This window comes from Telmatherina bonti (assembly GCF_933228915.1).
Source record: "Telmatherina bonti genome assembly, chromosome: 6".
Taxonomy (NCBI): Eukaryota; Metazoa; Chordata; class Actinopteri; order Atheriniformes; family Telmatherinidae; genus Telmatherina; species Telmatherina bonti.
Window position 1 is genome coordinate 21533808 of NC_136624.1, and position 16245 is coordinate 21550052.

Genomic DNA, 16245 nt, shown 5'->3' on the forward strand with positions numbered 1-16245 from the left:
GTGAAATGGGTATCATTGAACACCTTTTGACAAATGCAGCCAGTAACTTTTGACATTCTTTTGTCTTTGACAGGACTGCACATGCTTGTATGAAAAGTATCAGTCCTGCTTTCAGCAAGCAAAATCACAAGCAATGGAAAAACCTGGAATGAGGCCCTTTGACATTTCAGAGATGCAGATTTTTTGCAAGTTTGAAAGCTTTTGCAAGCAACTTGAAAAGGTGTTTTCATCATTAACCTTTAAAATCAAAACTCAACTTTTAGCACAAAGCCTTTCCAAATAACACTGTACAGTATCTTCTGTAGATCAAAGAAATAATCACAGTTTTACAAAAATTTGAATGCCTTGGAAAATCCACCATTGAAGGCATGGAGAATCTGGCCAGACAATTCCGCACTGTATCCATGGATTTGAAAAGGAAAGAGTCTGATATGTTGGCTCCAAGGTCATCTGAATTTGAAACTAATTTTATGAAATTCATGGATCAAATCAGCCACATAGAGGTATGTATAATCTACTGCTCCCAAACAACATACCTTGGTTGCATATATATGCTCATATATTAGATGGGATTCCTTATATGGGTCAGTAATGCATCTTTTTTTACAGCACCAATTACAGACATTTATGAATTCATGCTTCTCAAACATCATTTCTTCTCAGCAAGCTCTCCGCGTACTTCAGCGGTCTGTATAAACCACAATTTATTGATATGATATAAAGATTCAGTTCTAACAATTTAAACTGCTATTATAAGAAACTTACTAAGGGTCTATGTTTTTCATTGTATCCCTAGTTTTCAGAAGTTAAACCTTCCCTGCCTTGAAAAGCAAATTTCCAACATTTTGGGTGTTATTCTTCAGCAGTATATGTCAGAACTGGGGTTTGTAAAACAGGTATCCAGTTTGCTTGGGTTTGTATATCAAATACCACTGATAATAAAATAGAATGAAGCCGAAGTACAATTGACACAATTAATTTAATTGGTTTTTGGTATCTTTGTTTGCAGGTCTTTGACAAGCAGAAAGAGGACCCTCCATTATCAAGGAACATGCCCCCAGTTGCTGGCAGGATCAGTTGGGTCAGACACCTCTATAAAAAGATAGAGGAGCCCATATTATACATTAAAGTGAGAAAAAAATGCCACAGGCAAAATAACTTAAACTACTTAAGATCATACTTACATACTCTGTCCTCATTAGCAGGTTAATTGTAATATTCTGAACACTCCTGAGGGACAAGATGTAGTCAGAATGTACAATCAAACTGCATCTGGGATGGTAGAATATGAGATTATTCTACACCAAGCATGGCTGGAGAATGTTTCCAAACTAGACACTGGTTGGTTCTCTTGTTCTGATATAGTATTTTAAAGCTGTTAAATGCCCATGTGAGACATTTTTAAGCTTGGTTTGATCTTATTTCTTTCAATACAGTTCTGAACACTTTTTTGCTGGTTCGACACCCAGAGACAGGAAATTTGGTCGTCAATTTAGATCCTAAAGTAACTGAAGTCATTCGGGAGGCTAAGTGTATGCTGAAAATGGATTTAAAGGTGCCAAAGCGGGCTTTACACCTTGTAAACATGGAAAGCAAAATAAATGCCAATCACCTCCGTCTAAAGGTAAATGATATATTTAGCTCTTTTTTCATAGTTGAATTTCCTTTAGTATTGTAAAGGTTAGTATAAATGAATTTGTACACTTTTTTTATAGACCATTGTGGAGGAATATGAATCCATATGTAAGAGCATACTCCCAGACTTCGGCGGCTTGATTGCTTCAAAAATAAAAAATGTAAGAATTAGAAGAAATATTGCCACTTACAACTTTAGTAAATTTTGTTCCAACAAAAATAATAACAAGATACTGTTTTCACTGATCAACAATATTCTTCAACTTCCCACACTCCCCTTCCACCTGCACTCACCCAGCACTTGTGACTCCTTAATGTTGTTATTCAGTGAGAAAAGTCACAGAATCCACCAGCTTCTTTTATGAGAATTTTACTCCCTGTCAGTCTGTCTCTAGTTTCCAACTCACAGATGCTTCAAAAATCTCAGACTTTATCTGTAGGTCCAAACCCTCCACCTGTCAGCTTAATTCCCTCCCTCTTGTCTTGGTCAAATTCTGCCACTCTTCTCTGCTTCCCATTTCTGCCATCATTCACTCCTCACTCTTTACTGGAACTGTTCCAATTCTCCGTAAAACTACAGCTGTCGTTCTAGTACAAAAAATCTGGTAAAAATTCCCATAATTTACTTTAATTCTCTTAATGACCTTCCTTCTATTTCCAAGTATATTGAAAAAGCAAATTGTTGCAATTCAACACCACACCCATTTGACCCAAAACTCTGTGAACTAGTATTTGCCCCCATCACAGTACAAAAACCCCTCATTAAAATCACTGATGACGTCCTCAAATGTACTATATCCAAAGTTGAAAGCTTCTCACCTCTCCATTTAGGTTAAGAGTCTGGGTGTCATCCTCCAAAGTTCAATATCATTTCATGCTCACGTCAATAATATCACTGCATATTTCCATCAACGTAATGCAGGGTTAAAGAACAGTTTATCCCTGCATCCCAAAAAAGCTTTTCATTTGACTGCTTTAATGTATTTTGTCAATTACAAGGTGGAATCTGCTCTTGGACATGGTTTAGTGCTGCTAACATGGTCATCCTTGCTCCTGGACAACTTCTTTGAAAATATTGACATTGCTCTTTTTGAGCTCAAAAATCTTGTAAAAAAGGTATGTTGGTGATTAAAAAACTGTGGGAATTAATTGACATAAAAACTGTCACATTGTTTAAATATTGACTTCTTATCCATTGTCATTTTGTATTTTACAAACTAGATAGTCATTGTGGGGCTTGAGGGACATGTGTCTAGATTGCATTTGTTTTGTTTTTTTTATTTTTTGTTTTTTTTTTTTGTTTTTTCAGGTACAGGATATTTATGAGACAGGTATAGAAGATGTCCTAAAAGAAATCTCAGAGATGGTGCTGATTGAGTTGCCAGAAAACCATGCATCCTCTCTACAGCATCTAATTGATCTTAACAAGGTACAACCATCTCCTTTTTATTCTCCATGCTAAAACCTCAATTGTTAGTTAAATTATAGCACATCTTTCTACTTGCACTTTTTTTTTTCTTTTTTTTTTTCTTTTTAACTTGATATACTTATTTCCTTTGTATGCCCTTTTATTTTATATTACATTTTTAAAGTATTTTTTTATCATAACTAATATTCTTTCTTTTATACTATTACTTTATTAATGTTATATGTTGCACATTAGCATCGAAGCAAGTTCCTAGTTTGTGAATTTTTGTAACTCACTGACAATGGCAATAAAATTTATTCTGATTCTGATTCTGATTCTGATTTAGTATTTTGTTAATCTTTTATGTGTGTGTGTTTGCCTAAATCTTTGCCTTTACATTTACTCTAAGAATTTTGCTTGATTGAATTACTCACAGTGAAGATCTTTCTTGTTGTTTTTCTATTTTAGAATCAATGTAAGGAGTGGGCCAAGACATTAGATTACAAATGTAGTTGTGTTCAAGGAGCAGTCAGAGAGCTGGCTAACGTGTTATCTGCTAATTATGAACGACAAGGCCCTAAAACCATGGAGGAACCTCTAGGTGTGTGACACTTTGGTGAAAGCTTGAAAGTTGTTGAATGCATCATTTTCATCTCACTTTTTTGTGTTTTAGGAATGACCAGGAAATTCACAAAAGAAAGCCTGAAGAAGGCCACAGATATTGGAGAAAAGGCTTTAGAAGGTCAATACAAAGATAAACAAGTCAAGTTTGAAAAGGTATGTTTACTTATTAGCTCTAAAACATTCATGTCATACAAAACTAGAATGCATACACATGTAACAATGTTTCAAATGAAAATTCTCATTTCAGGAGTTTAAGAAATTTTACGAACTCGTCAGTACAAGGGTATTTGATGCCCTTATCAAAACCACAAAGTTATCCCTGGAGACCCTTAAAAGTAGAATTTGTGGCACTTCGTAAGTACTACTGTATTGAACAAAGAAATCTAAGAGAAATTTTAATGATGTCTTGAAGACTGATATCAGTAAATGTGATTTTTAGTACATACCAGAAGTCAAATTCTCAGCTCAAAATGGCCCCACTAATAAAATCTGAAGCCCAGCTGGACAAGTCTAATGTGGTGAGTTTCTACCACTCATAAAATCATAATTTTTTCATCGCAGCAGGTATGGTAGAGTTAAAATACTTTGCCAGTTGTTCCTTAAATTTCCTGCCAGGGAAAAATCTTGTTTCTGTTTCTGTCATTTGTGGCCCTCAGATAATGGTTCCTAATGTAGATGAGATTCAGCAAGTCATTAATCAACTTACTGACTTTGTATTGGATGTTAGCAAGGATGTTTTTTGGCAGCAGGAGTACAAAAATGATGACTCTCAAAACAAAGGTAACCAACTGGCAGCCTGTACATACATGACAAAAATACAGCAGATAAAACCAGTTCACATGGATAACTTGTCCCAATAAATGAAGATAAAAACATCTTACATAAGTTATCATGTAAAGTCTTTCAAATTTACACTGAAATTAATTAAATCATTTGAAGTTGATTAATTTGATCACCTTTAGGGTGTATTTGGAGGGATTTGTGTTGAAAGGTTATTTGCACATAAATTTGATATAAAAACATCATGGAGATAAGGTGTGACCTTCAGATAATTATTCCTTTTTATTTTTCAATATTCTGTTTTCATCTCAGGCACAGGAAAAGACCATTTTTTCCAGTCCATCATTGATCACAAGGACATTAAAAAGACCATGGTCATAATGAAATCAGCAATCACCTGTGGGAGGGAAAAAACTAATGATGTTTTAAAGCAGTTTGATAGTTTCCGGGGCATTTGGGAAGAAAACAGGAACCTCAAAGTCAAGGTTTGTTTTTCTGCATGAAAAGTTCTATGTTGACTCTGTTAGTAAATCTGTTTTCTTACAATAACAACATAATGCTCTTCCCTTTTGAAAGGAATTTGTGGACAGCCATCCATCCTTGATCCAGTATAAATCTGAAATCCAGTACTATGACTCTGTTGAGCAAGAAATTGCTGAGATCAAACCTGTGATTGTTTTTGGGTCAACTGAATTGTCAACAGGTAAATTATTCATGAGTATTCTGCTCAAGATTTTTGAGTTAGTGAGGAAGTGTCACGTAAACTCATTAATTTTAATCACACTATATTTCAGTAACATTTCAGCTGAATTACCACTGTACATTCTGCATTTCCATTTTTAATACATTTTCCTTTCTAGATAATGACTTACATCTTTGTGAATGAAAAAATCTATATAGTAAAAATAATTGTTAAACCATCATACATTGGTTGTACCTGGTTTGTTCAATTTGTGTTAAAGGAGATGAATGTTTGTTCTGCATTGGATTTTTTTCTTCTTCAATGCAGGCTCATTAAAGAAGGCCTTGACAGCTGAGACCAAAGCCTGGAAGAAACTAATATGTAGATACCTGAAGGAGGAGTACAGGAGGAAAATGATTGACACCAGTTTACATATTAACAAATACTTTGTCCAGTTAACTCATTCTGTTTGTAATCTGGAAGATGTGCGTCGTGCCATGGGGGCCCTGTCGAAACTTCGAGATGCTGAAATACAAACTGACATGACATTGATTTCCATTAGGGTATAACTTGTATAATTATTTGTTATGGATATTGATCTTAAGCAGATCACCACTTGCAACCTTCACAGCTAAGAAGGTTGCAGCCAAAAGAAAAAACATAGATATATGTATTTTACAGGAAGCCTATGAAATGCTGACCAAAAGTGATATTGAGGTAACTAAAAGAGAAGTAGAGGGTGTGTGCAATCTGAGGCAGCGCTTCACAGAGCTTCAGTCTCAAGCCGTTAGTATAATAAAGATATTATTAAAGATATTAATACTTATTTTGTATTTTATTAAAACTTTGTCATTTTTAAAACTTGTTTCCCTGTAACTCAGCAATAATCACAGTGTTTCTGACTTTGTTAGAGATCAGTGCAAGATGAGCTTGTCCGTCGACAACCAAGCTTCAAAAAAGACCTTCTGGAGTGTGTTGCTGTTTTTGAAAAGAAGGTTGAAACTTTCATGGAGGAGTATGATACTGTAAGTAATCTGTGATTGTTTAAGTCAGTGTTTGTTTTGCAGAAAAGTTGCCCCGTTTATTTATTATTAGAATGTGTGATCTTGCATTTCAGGAAGGCCCTCTGGTGGAAGGTATACCTCCACATGTAGCCAGCAGGCAGCTCCAAGTCTTTAAGGTACCACTGTTGCTCAATACTGTTTTATAGTCCAAAAATACATTTCATGTTTAAAAAGTGTAAACCAAAAGCAAAGTCCTCAGCAGCCATCTTGTTAAAAGAACAAGATAAAACATTTTGATGCTAAGTAGGTTTACATAAAAAGGAAGTTCCATTTAACAGAGTGCAATCAAGATAACTTGCAGTGATTGTTTGTTGAAGTCTTGAAATTTTAAATTTCTTTTAAAATTTTTAAAGCATGCTGTAAATTAGAAAAAAAAACCCATTTGAATACGAACCAGTGTTAATGATGGTATTAAGATGACTATTTGTGAGGTAAAGCCTCAGAGTTGTGTCATTTCCCACATGTGATGCTTTGGCTATGTTAATATTGTGAACTGATACACTGTGATTTGTAACTTTCACTGTTGCTGGATTACCAGTCATCATCAGGAGGCCAGCTTTGCTTTCAGGAATCAGAGATGGCTAATATTTCACACACCCCTCCATAAACACACACCCTCCCACACTCACATCTCACCTCCTCTCACATATGTATTGTGTTACATTGAAGATTGACATGTCTGACATCTAGCAGTGTAAAGTACTTACAAGTTTAAACTTTCTTTTTGAGATATGCCCTGTTGCTTGTCCCAGCTTTGCAACTTTGGCGGTTATAGGGTTAAAGAGATGTTTTACTAAATAAAGTTCTTCTTTTTACAGGCTAGATTTGATGAACTTTGGAAAAACTCAATCACATATACATCTGGGGAGCAGCTCCTTGGGTTGCCAGTTACAGAGAATACCTTTCTAGAGCAGAAAAAGTTTGTTACTTTTTTTTAACAAAGTTGTCCTTACTCTACCATGATAATTACTGTTTTATTGATACTGTGGTGACGGTGTTATTCGTAATTCTATTTCATCTATTGTATCATAACTAATGAAGATATATGAATTGACCCATTGTTATGTTGCTTTTAGAAAAGAATTTGATCTTCTTCAAAAACTCTATGGGCTGTATGATGCAGTGATGAGAAAGATCAGTGGATACTATAAAATTCTCTGGACACGTGTGGACATTGAACAGATCAATGCAGACCTTTTGGAATTTCAGAACAGGTGTAATATTTCTAAGCTTTTCAAATTAGTTGTGTGCTTACATTGTTGAACTTCTTTAATGTGTTTTTATGATATATACATTTTTTTTTATCTCTATTTGTAGATGTCGAAAGCTGCCCAAAGCACTGAAGGAGTGGCAAGCCTTTCTTGACTTAAAGAAGACCATTGATGACTTCAATGAGTCCTGTCCGCTGCTTGAAATGATGGCAAACAAATCTATGATGCGGAGACACTGGGACCGGATTGGAGACTTGACTGGACATCAGTTTAATGTAGAGTCCGATGCCTTTACACTGCAAAACATCATGGAGGCACCTCTCTTGACATACAAGGATGATATTGAGGTTTGTTGGCAGTTTGATATCATTTGATTTTGCGCCACTATCCCAGCCATAGTATTTTATCTGCTTGTTTGTATCCACACTTGTCAAGGCCTTTACACGCACACTCCAAATATTTTGTCTGAATAATTTGCATGGTAATATCTTTAATGGAATCAATGTCAAATCAATGTGTACATTCACATCAGTGATGAAATTCCATCTACCGATTTTGCAAGTTTAATATTTTGAACTGAGCTTGATTTTTCTTACTATTCGCATTCGACAGATATATAATCGACCAATCCAAGAAGGCACGTTGACCGATAGATCACTGTTTTTGAGCTATGCACAGGAGAAACCTATTGCATAGGTCATCTCTTTTTCAGCATCAGCACACTATTGCCGTGGCTTGATGTGGAATCCACCTTGTCATCTTGCGAGTTTGTTTTAGGATCTTAATAATTTATATGCATTTTTGTATTGCGTTTAAAGTGCATAGACTTAAACGTCAATAATTTACCTCCAAATTATTCAGTTTTGTGTTGTTTATTTGCATTGGTTCTGGTGTGTAAAGGCCTTAAGGCTGGGATTCTGCATTCATAGGACATCTGCATATCAGCTGTGAAGGAGAAGGACATTGAGGCCAAGTTGTCACAAGTAAGAGAACAGTGGTCTTATCAAACCCTGAGTTTGATGACGTTCAAGAATAGAGGGGAGCTGATGCTAAAAGGGGCAGTGACAATTGAGATATTTACCTTCCTGGAGGATAGTCTGATGGTGCTGGGATCACTGCTCAGCAACAGGTAAGATAAATCGAACACAAGCTTCACAAACTTTGATTGTGGGAGCAGAATCAGTTAATTAAGAGTTGCAAATGTTCAACATAATAAAGGGAAAGCTGTTACATTTCAGTAAATATGCAAAGTTTTTTGAAAGGAAGAATATTGAGAGAAGCTTGACACAGTACCATTGTGGAACACACATACTTTTATATATGTATATATATATATATATATATATATATATATATATATATATAAATTTACCTCTGAGATTGGATTAATAAAGTGTTTGTCCTTGTCTGTTTTTTGCAGATACAGTGCGTACTATAAAGCAGAGATCCAAGATTGGGTCTCCAAACTTTCGACATCATCTCAAGTTATTGAACAGTGGGTTATTGTACAAAACCTCTGGGTGTATTTGGAAGCTGTGTTTGTTGGAGGTGACATCGCCAAAGACCTTCCACTGGTGCAGTTTGTGCTGTATTCTAATTTTTTTTTAAAAGTACACTGTTGAATACATTCTCAAGTAAATGATTTATTTCTTCTTCTTTTTTTTAAATCCTACTATAGGAAGCAAAACGATTTCAGGATATTGACAAATCCTGGATTAAGATTATGCAGAGAGCTCAAAAGGTTCCAAATGTGGTGGAGTGCTGTGTTGGTGATACAACTTTGGTTGAACACTTGCCAGAACTTCAGAAACAGCTAGAGCTCTGTCAGAAATCTCTTGCAGGGTAATTCTTTGTTAAAACTGTTTCAAATAATTTAGATCTGAATAACAAAAAAGAAATCTTAAAATAAATAAATAAACCTTTATAAAGTATTTACAATAAAGCACCAGAACAGTTACTGATAAATGCACTTTCAATTCAATAGTTACCTCGAAAAAAAGAGGCTTCTGTTTCCACGGTTCTTCTTTGTGTCTGATCCGGCTCTTTTGGAAATCCTTGGACAAGCTAGTGATTCTCACACAATTCAGGTTAGAACGTGTTTGATCAAGTTGTCACTACAAAAAGTGTTGGGGGGGTTTTTTGTGCCAAAAGTCGAACTTTTGTCTGCATGTCAGCATTAAATCTTTTCAGCACATACATTTCTAGTTAATGATGTATCCTTTATAACCTCTTAAAAGATTACTATTATTCCTTTCACTGACAATTGATTTTTTTGTATTTGTTTGTGAAAGATGATGAAAATAAATATTTGTATTCATTATTTTCAGTCACATCTTCTTGGAGTATTTGACAATGTCAATGAAGCAGAGTTTCATCCAGTAGAATACAACAAGATCGTAGCCGTCCTCTCACAAGAAGGAGAGAGATTACCAGTATGTCAGGCTCTTTGCTGTAAAAAGGAAATCTTTTGAATATATATATGTACACAAACAATTGTCTCTAAGCCTATGCTTTTTATTACTAATCAAAAGAATGGTATAATTTAATAATATATGCCTTTGACCCTTTCAGCTGGACAATCCTGTCATGGCAGAAGGAGCAGTGGAGCTCTGGCTTGGGGAGCTTTTGCAGCAGCAGCAGGTTTCATTGCATTCCATCATCAGAGCTTCAGATCTGGAGATAAATGATGAAGATTTTGACCTACTTTCTTTTCTTGACAAGTATCAAGCACAGGTGAGAGTATAGTAATGTCATTTCATAAATACATTTACTGTATTGATTTCAAATTTAATCAGTACAGTTGGTGGTGTTATATTTGTTTATAATAAAATTTTAACAGCTCAATTCTTATACTAAACATCTGACAAGCTATGTCCTCTGTACCCAGCTTCGATTCAGCACGAGATATGTTAAGAAGCCCAGTCTGTCAAAAAGCCATCACCTTTTCTCATTCAGTCATTTATTGTCTATACCACTCATGGAGAAACTGGAGCCTATCCCAACAATCATTACACCAGAGGCAGGGTACACCCTAGAAAGGTCCCCTGTCCTTCACAGTAATTTGTCAGACTTCCACTGGTTTTTAGATTGAGTAGAGAATGAATAATGGTAACTCTCAGAGGATGTTTTTTAGTTATTTCACAAAAAATATATACAATTAAATATTGCAAGTACTTGCAGAAATTACCTGCTTTTCCAATTCAGCTTTTGTCTTCATGAGTGACTTAGAAAACCTCGAAGTTGCCATGGAATTTTTCTATACATTTGGTGAAAAGTTTGTCAATAACAAATGTGCAAACCATTTGTTGTGTGGAGAAATAACTTGGTATTGTAAGAAAAGCTCATACTTTGTCTTTGCACATACTATGTGTATCCTGAGGTTTGTCTTTTATAAATTGTGTTGTTTTTCTTTATAGGTGGGCTTGTTGGGAATCCAGATGCTTTGGACAAAAGATGCAGAAGAGGCCCTGAAATATGCTTCAGAGGACAAAGAGATCATGCCCGTAACCAAAAAGAGATTTCTTAATCTACTTAGTGTGCTGATTAAACAAACCACCTACGACCTAAGTAAATTTGACAGAGTGAAATATGAGACACTTGTCACAATTCATGTGCACCAGAGTGATATTTTTAATGATTTGGTAAGCTACTTGAACAGTCTCACTGAACTAAGACTACTGTTATTGATCATGCATTTTAATGACAAATTACCATCTACAGACATATATGTAGCATCTTAAGATTTTTATCCAACTTTATTCTTAGGTCAAGAAGCGTGTAAAATGTGTCAGTGACTTTGAATGGCTGAAGCAAAGCAGATTTTACTTCAAGGAGGACCTGGACAGGGTTATTGTATCGATTACTAATGTGGACTTCATTTATCAGAATGAGTACTTAGGCTGTACTGATCGTCTGGTCATCACTCCTTTGACAGACAGGCAAGAAAAGAGGCAATAGTTTTGGTTTTTTAACAACTGATATTTTTTAATATAACAATTCATCCAAAAATTGCTTTTTTCTACTTAGGTGCTATATCACACTGGCCCAGGCTCTGGGTATGAGCATGGGAGGAGCACCTGCTGGGCCAGCCGGTACTGGTAAGACTGAAACCACAAAAGATATGGGCCGTTGCCTTGGCAAGTATGTTGTTGTTTTCAACTGCTCGGATCAAATGGACTTCAGAGGACTTGGCAGAATATATAAAGGTATCTATATATTGAAATAAACCTTCTTATCACACAGGAGCGTTCAATTTTATTTATGTTTTGGGTGTTTTTTGTCAGGCCTTGCACAGTCAGGGTCCTGGGGCTGCTTTGATGAGTTCAACAGAATCGATCTGCCAGTGCTTTCCGTCGCAGCTCAACAGATATCAATTGTTCTAACAGCGCGCAAAAAACACAAAAGCACATTCATTTTTACCGATGGAGACTGCGTAGATCTGAATCCAGAATTTGGCCTTTTTATCACTATGGTAAGATGCACAAATGCATAAGGGTCTTATAAGAAACACCTTAAAACAAAGTCTAAAGGTTTTGTTTGACAGTTTATACAAAAATGTCACTCTCTGTTTAGAACCCTGGATATGCAGGTCGTCAGGAACTTCCTGAAAACTTAAAAGTGCAGTTCAGGGCAGTGTCTATGATGGTACCAGACCGACAGGTTAGTCAAGGCTACTTTTACTAGAGGCACAAGATACTATTCATTGTAGTTTTTACAGTTTCCTCTTTACTGTTGTTGTCTTTGCCAGATCATTATGAGAGTGAAACTGGCAAGTTGTGGATTTAATGACAATGTTATCTTAGCCCAGAAATTCTTTGTGCTTTACAAACTGTGTGAAGAACAACTCACAAAACAGGTGACATCCCTTCTTAGCAATGCTTCATTAATTTTGTCTTTGAGTGTAAACTTACTGATACAACTTCTGCTATCTGTTAGGTGCACTATGATTTTGGACTAAGGAACATCCTGTCTGTGTTAAGAACACTTGGGGCCTGTAAAAGAGCCCGCCCCGATGACACAGAGACCAGCATTGTCATGAGAGTGCTCCGAGACATGAATCTGTCCAAACTGGTATGACAAAAAAGAAATAGTTTTGATCCACAGATGTGGTGAATTAAATTTTATTGCATAGTGGCTGTTACATTTACAGTGCATGTCAAGGTAACAGTATTGTTTATACAAATCATTCTCAATATTCCAGGTGGATGAGGATGAGCCTCTCTTCCTCAGTCTTATCAATGACTTGTTTCCTGGAATCCAGTTGGATGGAAGCTCAAATGTTGATCTTCAAACTGCTGTTGCCAATCAAGTTGAGCTTGCTGGTCTTGTCAACCACCCCCCATGGAACCTCAAGCTTGTTCAGGTACCATAAAATTGTTCACCTGGTTGTTTAGCAGATGTTTTAATAATATTATTTGGATAATACCATTCTTACTAGATTATTACTTTTTTTGTTGCTATCAGCTTTTTGAGGCTTCACAGGTACGTCATGGTCTGATGACTTTAGGCCCAAGTGGAGCTGGGAAGACCAAAGTTATCAACATTCTTATGCGATCATTGAGTGAATGTGGAACCCCACACAGAGAGATGCGCATGAACCCTAAAGCAATTACTGCTCCTCAAATGTTTGGTCGCCTGGATGCAGCCACAAATGATTGGACTGATGGAATCTTTTCCACATTGTGGCGGAGGTCACTCAAAGCTAAGAAGGGTTTGTAACACAATATGGTTTGTGAATTTGTGCAAAATGCACTGCTGAATCAACTTCATTGCAGAAAATACCACTAACATGTCAGAGTCCTGTTGAACAGAAATAGCCATGCACACACATCTAGGGTATCTTAGTAAGGAGATTTGGTTAAGATAAACCAGCTACCACCGATATTAGCTTAGATTTTTTTTTCTCATTCAGACACAGGCATTCAGGTCAATCATTTTGCTGTTGAACTAGAAAAAAGTATGTAACTGTATAATTAATAATGCAGAAAACTGTCCATCAAAAATCTTTATCCTGTGGCATACTCGTGTCCTGGGCAGCCTACATAATGATTGCAGGAAGATTGTGCAAGATACCATCTATCTGCCTGGTACATTATCCCCATTATTATGAAAACCCTGCAGGATTCTGGCCCTCAAGGAGTGGAGCAGGACTACCCTGGTGTAGAGGGTTACAACTTAATGAAATAGTAAATTACTGAGTTGTCAAGCTGCTGTGTTTTTAAGCACCCAATCACTTATGAGTACATTTAATTTTTCATTTATACGCTTACCTCAGTTAGACAGAATATCTGACCCAGACTCAGCCTGAGTCCAGCCCCTTGTTAGCCCTGAGAATGACTGAATATGCTATTGGCATAACTTGCTTGCCCAAAAAAATAAGTACAAGATAGTGAGCTATTGGCAATAGCCGATTAACAGAGTGACAGCGGTTAATGTTTGACTGGCATAACATTGAAAGAAGGTGTTAAATAAAGAATTTAGAAGTTTAAAGGGGCAGAAAGTGAAATGGTTTTACATCAAGGTTTACTGTTGTGCACTGCATGTAGACCAAAACAAATTGTGTCATCAGTCACACCTCATTCTATCTATCCCTCCATTCCTCTATCTGCCTCATCTACAAACAATTGTTCATATTGCAAACAATATGACCATTTTGTGTCAACGTAATGTATAACACTTACATCATCATGTTACTATCCAGGAGAAGAAGAAGTTGCTCTGTGTCAAACTGTAGCCCCTCAAGCACTAGATTCCGGTCATCTTCACATGAATATTTCATTCTACTCTCTACTGTTGCCATTGGCTGTAGCCTTTTATATGGAGGGTTCAGAGACAATAGTGGTTGTGGATATTTAAATGAACGTATATTTATTTACATGAACACCCAGTCAGGCTGGCTTGTAAACAAGAGGCTTGAATCAACTCAGAGAGGCGATGTTTGACGTCATGCTATACACCAGATAAAATCCCACCTGTTCTTTACACAGTGATTATTTTGCTTCAATCTAGAAATGATGAATATTTGCTTTTTGCAAATTTACCTTCTTTTCACATGTGTATGCTACAGGGGAAGTCATCTGGATTGTGCTGGATGGTCCTGTGGATGCTATATGGATTGAGAATCTCAATTCAGTGCTGGATGACAACAAAACACTGACCCTGGCTAATGGTGACCGCATTACCATGTCACCAACCTGTAAGTTGGTATTTGAGGTTCACAACATGGACAATGCCTCACCTGCTACTGTGTCCCGTGTTGGCATGGTTTTTATGAGCTCCTCAGCTCTCAGCTGGAAACCCATACTCCAGGTACAGTTGAAAAATTACATTTGTCATTTATTTATTTTTTTTGGAAACTATGCTTGATAAACAGTAGAGTGCCTAAACTGAACACTTTTTTGTTTTGTGTTAGGGATCGATCAATAAATGCAAAGCAAAAGAGGCAGAAAGCATCTTGAGTATGTATGACAAGATATTTGAAGATGTTTACTTGTATATGAAGCAAAACCTTAAACCAAAAATGGATCTTTTGGAGTGTAACTACATAATGCAGGTGTGTATAGAAAACTGCTGAATATGAAAACACCTTTGATGCAACCTCTGAACATGTTGACCCCGCTGACCCTGAAAGGTCTGTCTGTGTTCCATCTTCAGTCTGTCAATCTGTTGGAGGGCCTCCTTCCAACCAAGGAGACAGGAGGCTTTGGTGGGAGCAAGCACCTTGAACGCCTCTTTGTCTTTTGCCTGATGTGGAGCCTGGGAGCTCTTTTGGAGTTAGAAGACAGGGATAAGCTCGAGGTCTACATTAGAGGTCATGAATGCAGCATGGATGTGCCTCAAACCAAGCCAGGAGAAACTATGTTTGAGTACATGGTTAACACAAATGGTACAGTCATGGAAAATATGCCCATTTTTATCTTGCAATAATAAAAGAGGCAAAAAGGAAATTTATTTTACTGCTAGGTTTGCTTTTGAGCACTTGCTGTATAACAAAACAAAATGCACCATGAGCCAAACCTTCCTCTGTGTCTTCCCTCCATTCAGCTTGTCTGCCAAAACAATATCACCACTTTTTGGAACACACCAGAGTAACTTATAATACTTATGTAGTAACTTACAGGACAACAAGAGTTGGCTCTAAGTCCATAAATTCTTTGTTATCAGCTTTGACAAAACTACAGTATTTGGGATGAGAATAAGATATATGTGATTATAAGCTTGGGAATCTTTTGTTTTAGGTGAATGGTGTCATTGGAACAGCCTTGTGGAAGAGTATGTCTATCCAACTGACCATGTGCCAAATTACACCTCCATTCTCGTGCCAAATGTGGATAACACAAGAACTTCTTTCTTGCTAGACACTATTGCCAAGCAACGCAAGGTGATCTTGTTGACTTTAACTAAAATGTTAAACTATTTCACCAAGTAGTCGTTATGTTTTTGTTTGGAAAATATATCTTTGAAAGATATTGTCTGTATGTAGGCTGTTCTGCTCATTGGTGAACAAGGAACAGCTAAGACAGTGATGGTTAAAGGCTACACAAAAAAATATGATCCTGAGACAGACCTGTTCAAGTCGATGAACTTCTCATCTGCCACTGAACCCATGATGTATCAGGTGAAATATATTGTAGAATCTTCTTTTTGCTTAGATTGGGTCAGTCCTGTATTTTGTTTTGTTCATTTTGCAAAAATATTCTTAATGCACAGAGAACAGTGGAAAGTTACATTGAGAAAAGAGTTGGCAGCACGTATGGACCCCCAGGAGGACGCAGGATGACAATTTTCATAGATGACATAAATATGCCCATTGTCAACGAATGGGGAGATCAGGTGTTTATG

General features: G+C 36.6%; 1 protein-coding gene across 1 annotated transcript in view; it reads left to right on the forward strand.

Moving 5' to 3' along the window:
* Positions 1–16245, forward strand: part of LOC306757067 (dynein axonemal heavy chain 8-like) — a gene marked incomplete at both ends in the record, with an annotated part of 39787 nt that overhangs the window by 7842 nt on the left and 15700 nt on the right. Inside the window, 43 exons of the mRNA XM_079242030.1 lie at positions 74–220; positions 306–503; positions 1010–1129; positions 1206–1341; positions 1437–1624; positions 1716–1796; positions 2635–2751; positions 2945–3064; positions 3512–3644; positions 3717–3820; positions 3915–4021; positions 4107–4185; positions 4324–4447; positions 4760–4932; positions 5024–5150; positions 5457–5692; positions 5811–5915; positions 6041–6154; positions 6247–6309; positions 7012–7112; positions 7270–7407; positions 7511–7751; positions 8334–8533; positions 8825–8978; positions 9083–9246; positions 9389–9491; positions 9732–9836; positions 9976–10137; positions 10821–11045; positions 11170–11342; positions 11431–11609; positions 11688–11875; positions 11977–12063; positions 12152–12259; positions 12340–12474; positions 12605–12766; positions 12868–13114; positions 14471–14712; positions 14816–14956; positions 15058–15289; positions 15642–15784; positions 15887–16021; positions 16114–16236. Of these exons, the coding sequence (XP_079098156.1) occupies positions 74–220; positions 306–503; positions 1010–1129; positions 1206–1341; positions 1437–1624; positions 1716–1796; positions 2635–2751; positions 2945–3064; positions 3512–3644; positions 3717–3820; positions 3915–4021; positions 4107–4185; positions 4324–4447; positions 4760–4932; positions 5024–5150; positions 5457–5692; positions 5811–5915; positions 6041–6154; positions 6247–6309; positions 7012–7112; positions 7270–7407; positions 7511–7751; positions 8334–8533; positions 8825–8978; positions 9083–9246; positions 9389–9491; positions 9732–9836; positions 9976–10137; positions 10821–11045; positions 11170–11342; positions 11431–11609; positions 11688–11875; positions 11977–12063; positions 12152–12259; positions 12340–12474; positions 12605–12766; positions 12868–13114; positions 14471–14712; positions 14816–14956; positions 15058–15289; positions 15642–15784; positions 15887–16021; positions 16114–16236 (6360 nt within the window). The remainder of the gene's footprint in view (positions 1–73; positions 221–305; positions 504–1009; positions 1130–1205; positions 1342–1436; positions 1625–1715; positions 1797–2634; positions 2752–2944; positions 3065–3511; positions 3645–3716; positions 3821–3914; positions 4022–4106; positions 4186–4323; positions 4448–4759; positions 4933–5023; positions 5151–5456; positions 5693–5810; positions 5916–6040; positions 6155–6246; positions 6310–7011; positions 7113–7269; positions 7408–7510; positions 7752–8333; positions 8534–8824; positions 8979–9082; positions 9247–9388; positions 9492–9731; positions 9837–9975; positions 10138–10820; positions 11046–11169; positions 11343–11430; positions 11610–11687; positions 11876–11976; positions 12064–12151; positions 12260–12339; positions 12475–12604; positions 12767–12867; positions 13115–14470; positions 14713–14815; positions 14957–15057; positions 15290–15641; positions 15785–15886; positions 16022–16113; positions 16237–16245) is intronic.